Below are 9,879 nucleotides of genomic sequence, written 5' to 3'. Positions count from 1 at the left end.
TCTCTTTCTCCCTCGCGCGCTCTCTTTCTCCCTCGCGCGCTCTCTTTCTCCCTCGCGCGCTCTCTTTCTCCCTCGCGCGCTCTCTTTCTCCCTCGCGCCCTCTCTTTCTCCCTCGCGCGCTCTCTTTCTCCCTCGCGCCCTCTCTTTCTCCCTCGCGCCCTCTCTTTCTCCCTCGCGCCCTCTCTTTCTCCCTCGCGCCCTCTCTTTCTCCCTCGCGCCCTCTCTTTCGCCCTCGCGCCCTCTCTTTCGCCCTCGCGCCCTCTCTTTCTCCCTCGCGCCCTCTCTTTCTCCCTCGCGCCCTCTCTTTCTCCCTCGCGCCCTCTCTTTCTCCCTCGCGCCCTCTCTTTCTCCCTCGCGCCCTCTCTTTCTCCCTCGCGCCCTCTCTTTCTCCCTCGCGCCCTCTCTTTCGCCCTCGCGCCCTCTCTTTCGCCCTCGCGCCCTCTCTTTCGCCCTCGCGCCCTCTCTTTCGCCCTCGCGCCCTCTCTTTCGCCCTCGCGCCCTCTCTTTCGCCCTCGCGCCCTCTCTTTCGCCCTCGCGCCCTCTCTTTCGCCCTCGCGCCCTCTCTTTCGCCCTCGCGCCCTCTCTTTCGCCCTCGCGCCCTCTCTTTCGCCCTCGCGCCCTCTCTTTCGCCCTCGCGCCCTCTCTTTCGCCCTCGCGCCCTCTCTTTCGCCCTCGCGCCCTCTCTTTCGCCCTCGCGCCCTCTCTTTCGCCCTCGCGCCCTCTCTTTCGCCCTCGCGCCCTCTCTTTCGCCCTCGCGCCCTCTCTTTCGCCCTCGCGCCCTCTCTTTCGCCCTCGCGCCCTCTCTTTCGCCCTCGCGCCCTCTCTTTCGCCCTCGCGCCCTCTCTTTCGCCCTCGCGCCCTCTCTTTCGCCCTCGCGCCCTCTCTTTCGCCCTCGCGCCCTCTCTTTCGCCCTCGCGCCCTCTCTTTCGCCCTCGCGCCCTCTCTTTCGCCCTCGCGCCCTCTCTTTCGCCCTCGCGCCCTCTCTTTCGCCCTCGCGCCCTCTCTTTCGCCCTCGCGCCCTCTCTTTCGCCCTCGCGCCCTCTCTTTCGCCCTCGCGCCCTCTCTTTCGCCCTCGCGCCCTCTCTTTCGCCCTCGCGCCCTCTCTTTCGCCCTCGCGCCCTCTCTTTCGCCCTCGCGCCCTCTCTTTCGCCCTCGCGCCCTCTCTTTCGCCCTCGCGCCCTCTCTTTCGCCCTCGCGCCCTCTCTTTCGCCCTCGCGCCCTCTCTTTCGCCCTCGCGCCCTCTCTTTCGCCCTCGCGCCCTCTCTTTCGCCCTCGCGCCCTCTCTTTCGCCCTCGCGCCCTCTCTTTCGCCCTCGCGCCCTCTCTTTCGCCCTCGCGCCCTCTCTTTCGCCCTCGCGCCCTCTCTTTCGCCCTCGCGCCCTCTCTTTCGCCCTCGCGCCCTCTCTTTCGCCCTCGCGCCCTCTCTTTCGCCCTCGCGCCCTCTCTTTCGCCCTCGCGCCCTCTCTTTCGCCCTCGCGCCCTCTCTTTCGCCCTCGCGCCCTCTCTTTCGCCCTCGCGCCCTCTCTTTCGCCCTCGCGCCCTCTCTTTCGCCCTCGCGCCCTCTCTTTCGCCCTCGCGCCCTCTCTTTCGCCCTCGCGCCCTCTCTTTCGCCCTCGCGCCCTCTCTTTCGCCCTCGCGCCCTCTCTTTCGCCCTCGCGCCCTCTCTTTCGCCCTCGCGCCCTCTCTTTCGCCCTCGCGCCCTCTCTTTCGCCCTCGCGCCCTCTCTTTCGCCCTCGCGCCCTCTCTTTCGCCCTCGCGCCCTCTCTTTCGCCCTCGCGCCCTCTCTTTCGCCCTCGCGCCCTCTCTTTCGCCCTCGCGCCCTCTCTTTCGCCCTCGCGCCCTCTCTTTCGCCCTCGCGCCCTCTCTTTCGCCCTCGCGCCCTCTCTTTCGCCCTCGCGCCCTCTCTTTCGCCCTCGCGCCCTCTCTTTCGCCCTCGCGCCCTCTCTTTCGCCCTCGCGCCCTCTCTTTCGCCCTCGCGCCCTCTCTTTCGCCCTCGCGCCCTCTCTTTCGCCCTCGCGCCCTCTCTTTCGCCCTCGCGCCCTCTCTTTCGCCCTCGCGCCCTCTCTTTCGCCCTCGCGCCCTCTCTTTCGCCCTCGCGCCCTCTCTTTCGCCCTCGCGCCCTCTCTTTCGCCCTCGCGCCCTCTCTTTCGCCCTCGCGCCCTCTCTTTCGCCCTCGCGCCCTCTCTTTCGCCCTCGCGCCCTCTCTTTCGCCCTCGCGCCCTCTCTTTCGCCCTCGCGCCCTCTCTTTCGCCCTCGCGCCCTCTCTTTCGCCCTCGCGCCCTCTCTTTCGCCCTCGCGCCCTCTCTTTCGCCCTCGCGCCCTCTCTTTCGCCCTCGCGCCCTCTCTTTCGCCCTCGCGCCCTCTCTTTCGCCCTCGCGCCCTCTCTTTCGCCCTCGCGCCCTCTCTTTCGCCCTCGCGCCCTCTCTTTCGCCCTCGCGCCCTCTCTTTCGCCCTCGCGCCCTCTCTTTCGCCCTCGCGCCCTCTCTTTCGCCCTCGCGCCCTCTCTTTCGCCCTCGCGCCCTCTCTTTCGCCCTCGCGCCCTCTCTTTCGCCCTCGCGCCCTCTCTTTCGCCCTCGCGCCCTCTCTTTCGCCCTCGCGCCCTCTCTTTCGCCCTCGCGCCCTCTCTTTCGCCCTCGCGCCCTCTCTTTCGCCCTCGCGCCCTCTCTTTCGCCCTCGCGCCCTCTCTTTCGCCCTCGCGCCCTCTCTTTCGCCCTCGCGCCCTCTCTTTCGCCCTCGCGCCCTCTCTTTCGCCCTCGCGCCCTCTCTTTCGCCCTCGCGCCCTCTCTTTCGCCCTCGCGCCCTCTCTTTCGCCCTCGCGCCCTCTCTTTCGCCCTCGCGCCCTCTCTTTCGCCCTCGCGCCCTCTCTTTCGCCCTCGCGCCCTCTCTTTCGCCCTCGCGCCCTCTCTTTCGCCCTCGCGCCCTCTCTTTCGCCCTCGCGCCCTCTCTTTCGCCCTCGCGCCCTCTCTTTCGCCCTCGCGCCCTCTCTTTCGCCCTCGCGCCCTCTCTTTCGCCCTCGCGCCCTCTCTTTCGCCCTCGCGCCCTCTCTTTCGCCCTCGCGCCCTCTCTTTCGCCCTCGCGCCCTCTCTTTCGCCCTCGCGCCCTCGCGCCCTCCCTCTCGCGCCCTCGCGCCCTCCCTCTCGCTCCCTCGCGCCCTCCCTCTCGCTCCCTCGCGCCCTCCCTCTCGCTCCCTCGCGCCCTCCCTCTCGCTCCCTCGCGCCCTCCCTCTCGCTCCCTCGCGCCCTCCCTCTCGCTCCCTCGCGCCCTCTCCCTCGCGTCCTCTCCCTAATGGGCAACCCAAAACAGAAGTTTATCTCAATCTACAGTATGACATCTTTGAATCATCCTGAGCGCATTAATTGTATGACACACTAATCTTCTGTGTTCAAGGGAATACAACTTGCCCTCATAATTTAAACCTTTTAAATGCAGAATAATTTTGAGCCTACAGTGTACCCCCTCAAAGGCTAAGTAGCATTCCTGAGGTAAGATACCCAGGACATTCTTCAAAATAGCTCTTTCCAGAGCTTTGTATAAGCAATGTAATTTCTTCCCTCATTTCCCATTCTTCCATCATTGGTATTTTTAATTGTTGATCTCCAGAAGTCTTTTAACCACATTGAGTGGCCATTACTAAATAAGATATTGTACAATTGTTGTATCTGCATGTCAAACTAATAATTGTGTATATTGTACACATTCCAAGGATAAATCCAAGAGCTCTGTTTACATGTTAAGTAACCAGTGATCATCTGTACTTGTTAAAAGCTTTTGAAAGGTGTTAAATGTTTAGACGTTGTTAGATGATACTATTTTCAAGGTTACCAAGGCTGTGCACTTGCTGTTTATTGCAGGACTAAGTGGACCTTAAATATCCTGAAACTCGATGTATTCTGAGAATATCCCCATGCCTGAACGTAACTTAAATCATTCCTAACGTGGTTTGTTTATTAATGTACCAAAGTTTGAAGGCCCCAATCTCCTTATTTGGAACTTATGGTTCACATTCCTGTATCCTATTTAGTACTGTGATCATCAGCATTGAGCTGCTCGCTTTGGAAGACACTGGTTGCTTTATTAGAGAGCTTGGTAGATATAGTAATGTTGCTCAAGAAAATATGCACCAGTCCTTGTGCCACAGAGAAATGAAATGTGGGTTTGTGGCAATAATTCTACCTGGGAATTCCCTAATCACTTCAGAGTCACTGACATCAACGTTAAACTTGCACGTTAACTACAGTATCCTGAGGAGGTTTGCAGAGGAGAAGCAGATCCTGAGCAACCAAAAAGAGTAGGAAAGGGACTAAGACTTTTATTTGAAAAGAGTTTCAAAAGTAGGAGTGAAATCCTAACAAAAGAGACAATTCCAACGCAGTACTGAAAGCAATAACTGCTGGAGATCACAGCGGGTCAGGCCGGCGAGGATTTTCATTCCGTGTTGGAGAAAAAGGGGCTACTGGAGGTATGAGAGGAAAATAGGCAAGGAAACTTAATGCTAATGTGGATGTTTGAGTCTTTCAAATGTTGGTGTCTGTGTAGGATATAATAGTCTTGGTGGTCTGCATTTTTACCTTGCCCTATGCTTGCAGAATGGTGCCCTTCAAGCTATCTATAACCAATTGTCTGTCTCTTGAATGAAGAAAGTTGCCTATTGTCCTTTATGAACTATGGCTAATTACTTTAGGATGAAACATTAAAGGTTTGGAAGAGCATGAAAAACGTGTTAGGAAAAGACTGTGCAAATTTAGTTTAAATAAGGACTGCGTTGTTGTACCATTAGCTGTAGTTCAGATCATCATTGTGGAAAAAAGTTCTTTGTCATAGTCAAAGTAAACACCATTAGAAATAGGAGCAGGCCATTCAGCCCCTTGAGCTTACTCTGGTATTGATAAGACATTGACTATTCCAACATCCCTCACATTCACTTTCCTGTCCTTTCCCCATAATCCTTGATTTTCCCCAACTGATCAAGTATCTATCTACCTCAACATTAAATATACACAACATTTCTGCGCCCATATCTCCTCTCTCTTTTACCCCCCCCCCCCCCCGCCCTCCAACAGTTCTCTGTGACAAGGACTTCCAAAGACACGCAACCCTCTGACAAGTTTGTGGATGACACTAAAATAGGCGGTTTCATGGGCAGCGAGGAAGGTGTCAGAAATTGCAGCAGGATCTTGATCAGCTGGGGAAGTGAGCTGAGCAATGGCAAATGGAGTTTAATACAGATAAGTGTGAGGTCTTGCATTTTGGAAAGTCAAATCAAGGTAGGAGTTACATGGTGAATGGTCAGGTCTTAAGGAGTGTAGTGGAGTTGGATCTTGGAGTTCAGGTGCATGGTTCTCTGAAAGTGGAGTCACAAGTTGGCAGGGCGGTGAAGAAGGGTTTTGGCACACTGACTATCATCAATCAGGGCACTGAGTATAGAAATTGGGACGTTATGTTGCAGTTATACAGGACATTGGTGAAGTCACACTTGGAGTATTGGATTCAGTTTTGGTCACCTTGTTATCGGTCTCTTCTCATTGTCATTCGTTTGTCCTGTGTGCTTGAAGTTTGATTGTTAACCCTTTCCATACACTATGTCCTATTTGTGTCTGTGCTGAAGATTTTAATAACCTCTCCTAAGTTCTGCACTCTTATTCCCCCTCCTTTACTTTGGGTTTTGTAATTTTCCCTGTAACTGAACACACGCACACAGACATACACACAGCTCTCCACCCCCCCAAACCATTTAGTTTAAATCCCAATGATTGGGCAGTTAGAAAGATGTGCAGTAGGTGAATTTGCCATTCCCATAGTGTTCAGGGATGCGTAGGGTAGGTGCAACCCTGATGAAGGGCTTATACCTGAAACCTTGATTCTCCTGCTCCTCCGATGCTGCCTGACCAGCTGTGCTTTTTCAATGCCACATTCTCAACTCTGATCTCCAGCACCTGCATTCCTCAGTTTCTCCTAGGTGCATTAGTCAGGGGTAAATGCAGAGTAATAGGGTAGGGGAATGGGTCTGGGTGGGTTACTTTTCAGAGGGTTGGTGTGGACGTATTGGGCCAATTGGCCTGGTTCCACACTGTCGGAATTCTGAGTCTGTGAAAAAGAGTAACTTTGTCCTTGTCATCAGGAAATGTTGTTCTTGAAAAGTTTTCCAAGTGTACTTGATGTAGTGCTAATCTGATCAAGCCGAAGGAAGCTGCTTATGCCAAAGCTTGAAGACAGTGAATAAACACATTGTAATCCAAGGAATGAACATCCCACAACATTAGCAGTGGCCTTCCTTTCCTCAACTACTCAAGTGGTTATTGAAATCAGTGTGGATGTTGACAAAGATGGTAACTAGCTGGTTTTTGGGTGTTGGCTGAATTAACTTAGATTGAAAGCATCATGACCTTTCCCATCCAGATTCTTGCTGTGACTAAAGCAATCTTGTGTAAACAGTGTGGTATTAATAGCACAGCATGCATGGCGTAGCTTAAAGACCTGTTTATAAATTATATGTTGAAGGAGACGGTTAAACCACACATGCCTATCATAACCTGTTATTTTAAAAAAATCCTTTTAGAATGACATGAGGTATTGAATTGCTACACTGACTGACTGTCACCTAGTCCATTTATTTCCTCACTGGTTGTGGCCTGCAACCACAGTCTTAGAAATGTGCATGACAGACCGAGGCAACTGTCAGGTGTTTGTAACTCTTTACACAATGGATACCACACTCCTTCATGCCATGGTAACCAACTGCCAACAGGAGGTTACCACTTTTCACTAAGATGAGTGCAAAAAATATTCTGAGATCAATAGTTAAAAACCTCTATTTTAATAAAGGTCTTCAAGGTACTGATATAACTTTGCCTCTTAGTTTATATTGATTTGTGGTCTTTTATCTGGTAAAAGATACATTCATCAGATTCCTAACTATTTTAACATTCACTCCAGCTGCATAGGCCAGTTTATCAAGTCTAGCCCCTCTATTTTCTTGTTCTACAGCAATACTAGATCATATAGTTACCAGAGTTAGAATTCAATATGAAGGAGATTCAACTCATTCAAAACCTTAGGCAAAACATCCTATATTTTGCTTGCATGAATTTGTGTTATTTGAGTCCTGTGTGAGGGAAGAAGAATTAACTTGGCTACAAGTGAATGAGGAGTGTCCTCATCCTGAGAGTGCAAGTGAATAGAGTGTATCCATCATGAGAGTATGAGGAAAAATAAATGTTTTGTAATATTACAGTGCTTTCTTCCTGTGGTTGTTGGGCATTGATAGCTTGAGAGTTTAATTTGCCACCTGAGGGCACCCAGTAAGTAAAATGCCTACACCAGAAAACTACACTGCTGCTTTCTATCTCAACGGATGGTTCTTGATCTTGGCGTTTTCCAGTATTTTCCATTTTACATTTGGGTTTCCAACCTGTGTTTTGTTTTTAGTCATGTAAAAGTAATCATATGCTTTAAACATGCAGATATTCAATCATTTATAATCATATTCTGAAAGAATTAGATTGGGCAAGTGAATTCCAATGCTGTCTGTATTACTACAGCCATTTACAAATTGAGAAATTACCTCCAAGTTGGTGACCTTTAATTGAAGGAGGATGTTGTGACTAGGTAATAAATTTTAACATTTGGACAATTCACAAATGTGTGATAATATAATAGATTGTTAATAATGGGGTATTTATACAAGTGAATTTAGCTTGTTTAAATGCTCATGTTATTTCTTTCTAATTTAGCTTGTTCAAATGTTGATGTTTCTATCTAGGTGTTGTGTTGGTATGTTTTGAAGGAGGGCGCGATGGTTACATTAACCTAGTGGCATACCCATACGTGGAAAGTGAAAATTTAGAGCAAGATGAAGTTCCAGAGCGGGAGCAACCTCGCAGGAAGCATTCACGGAGAAGCCTTTATCGTTCAACAAGTGGCAGCGAGAACCTGATCCAGAAGGATGATTCTGACATAGCAGAGAGGTAGGCGGAAGGTTTCAGTTGTGGGTATACATAGTCAGAGTGAATAGTATTCAATAACCCTGTGAGGGGGAACAGTTCTAATAATGGTTTCCTAGATGGAAATATTTGGGAATCTTGCAATCCAATCTGTAACCTCTTCCAGTTCCACAAGCCATTGGGAACACTATATTCATCAAATTCTGGCCATTCATGCATTTCTGATTTATTTTATTTCAGCAACAGTGCCTGTGCCTTTAGCAGCCTTGGCCCCAAGAAATGGAATTTGCTTTCGCTACCTCTCTGCCGCTGTCTTCTTTTTGTAACACCCTTTAAAACCAGCAGTTTGACCAGCATTGCAACACTTCTGCAAGAATATCCTTGCTTCACTGGATGTCAGATTTCATTTGATAATGCTCCTGTGAAGCAATTTGGGGATTTTACTACTTTTAACACAGTATATGACTGCACGTTGTTGTTGTTGTAGTCTTGTTATGTACCCTCGAATGTTGGTTGAATCTGTGTTAACGACTTTAACATCTTCACTTCATTGGGCAAATTGTGATGGAGTCAACAGCAGCAAGTAATACCACCATAGACCATAGAGCTGCTTCTCTCATTAGAGCAGTGGTGGTGTAACCTGAGGGTAACCATACCTCAGGTGAGGGGTGAGGTTGAGAAGGAGAGCCTTTGTGGTAACTTCATTCAGTGCGGGAATTGAACCCAAGCTGTTAATGTCTTTCTACATCACAAACTAGTTGTCCAAACAACTGAGCTAACCAACCCCAAAAGAAAATAGGTAGTTTAGGGAGTCCTGAAGGGGTGTAGTAGGATTTTTAGAAGGCAGAGCATCCCCAGGGGAAGAAATTTAAAGGAGACCTACCATGACAGCATCTAGCAAAAGTAGTTCCAAGTAGCGGTGGCAGAATGACAACAGGTGAGGTCTAGGGAAGGAATTTAAAATAAAAAGTAAGGTAATTGAAAGTATTCTCTGGTTTGCAACAGCAGACATAACACACAGAAAAATTAAGTTGTGTAGGCACTGTTACACGCTGACATCCAGATAGAAACGTGAGCAGAGAATCCAGAGAAATCAATAGAAAGCTGTTCAGAATTAAGCATCGAAGGGTAGAATCAACATGGAGTATCAACATTGTCCAGGTTTGGAGGGACAGGAGTTTAGAGTCCAGAAGCTATATGAAGGATGCATTGTTGAAGTAAATGCTGTGGAAAACAAGGTCCAGGAGATGTGCAAAATTGGTTGCATGACAGTACAAGAGAGTGAAATTGAAGATAACAATATGATGTAGAAGTGGTGAACAACTACACTTCTGCTCGGGACTGTGAATTTATGACCAGGAGTTGAGTTCTGGACAGTGATCAAATAAATCTAAAGAGCAGAAAATCTTTTTCTTGACCCAAGTAACTGATATTGAAATCCTTTGTAGGATCAGTACCATATGCTGAATGTGAAAAAACAGACTGTAGTGATGAGCTATAAACTAAACAAAAAGACACATTAGCTGAGTCTAAGTTATTTCCCAGTGTTGTAGAGTGGGCTTGATACCCAGAGAAGTTACAAACTAAATTTATTTAAAAATTCAGAACTCACTGAGGGGAAGCAAGGAGCAGGAGATGGAAATTAGCTTTAACAGGTAACTTGGTATATCTGAAATGTGCTCACTGTTTGACACTTAGGGTTCTCATGCTTTTGACCTTGTGCATTATCACCGATGAATATAACTCTGGCTTGCTTACTCTCTGTGCTTAAAAACAGAAAGTGGTGCAGACCTGTCACATCTGTGGCGAGAGAAACAGATTTACGTTCCAAGTCCAATTTACTCTTCTTCAGACTTCAGAGCCCTGAACAATAGTCATATCAGACTCCATATTAACCCTGTTTCTCTTTCGGCAGGTGTTGCTAGACCTGCTAAGTTTCT

The 9,879-nt window shown here is 49.9% G+C and overlaps 1 protein-coding gene across 2 annotated transcripts in view; it reads left to right on the top strand.

Moving 5' to 3' along the window:
* The window catches only part of ip6k1 (inositol hexakisphosphate kinase 1), an 80,163-nt gene that overhangs the window by 46,539 nt on the left and 23,745 nt on the right, over window positions 1-9,879 (top strand). Inside the window, exon 3 of one of the 2 annotated variants that reach the window (XM_043708457.2) lies at window positions 7,759-7,963. The exons of the other annotated variant lie outside the window; for it this stretch is intronic. Within the exon in view, the coding sequence (XP_043564392.1) occupies window positions 7,759-7,963 (205 nt within the window). The remainder of the gene's footprint in view (window positions 1-7,758; window positions 7,964-9,879) is intronic. 2 annotated transcript variants of the gene reach the window in all.

The sequence above is a fragment of the Chiloscyllium plagiosum genome, unplaced genomic scaffold (assembly GCF_037043375.1).
Source record: "Chiloscyllium plagiosum isolate Xiang-an unplaced genomic scaffold, Cpla_swu_hap1 HiC_scaffold_14, whole genome shotgun sequence".
Taxonomy (NCBI): Eukaryota; Metazoa; Chordata; class Chondrichthyes; order Orectolobiformes; family Hemiscylliidae; genus Chiloscyllium; species Chiloscyllium plagiosum.
Note: the sequence above shows the minus strand (reverse complement) of the source record. Positions and strands in the feature narration are given on the sequence as shown.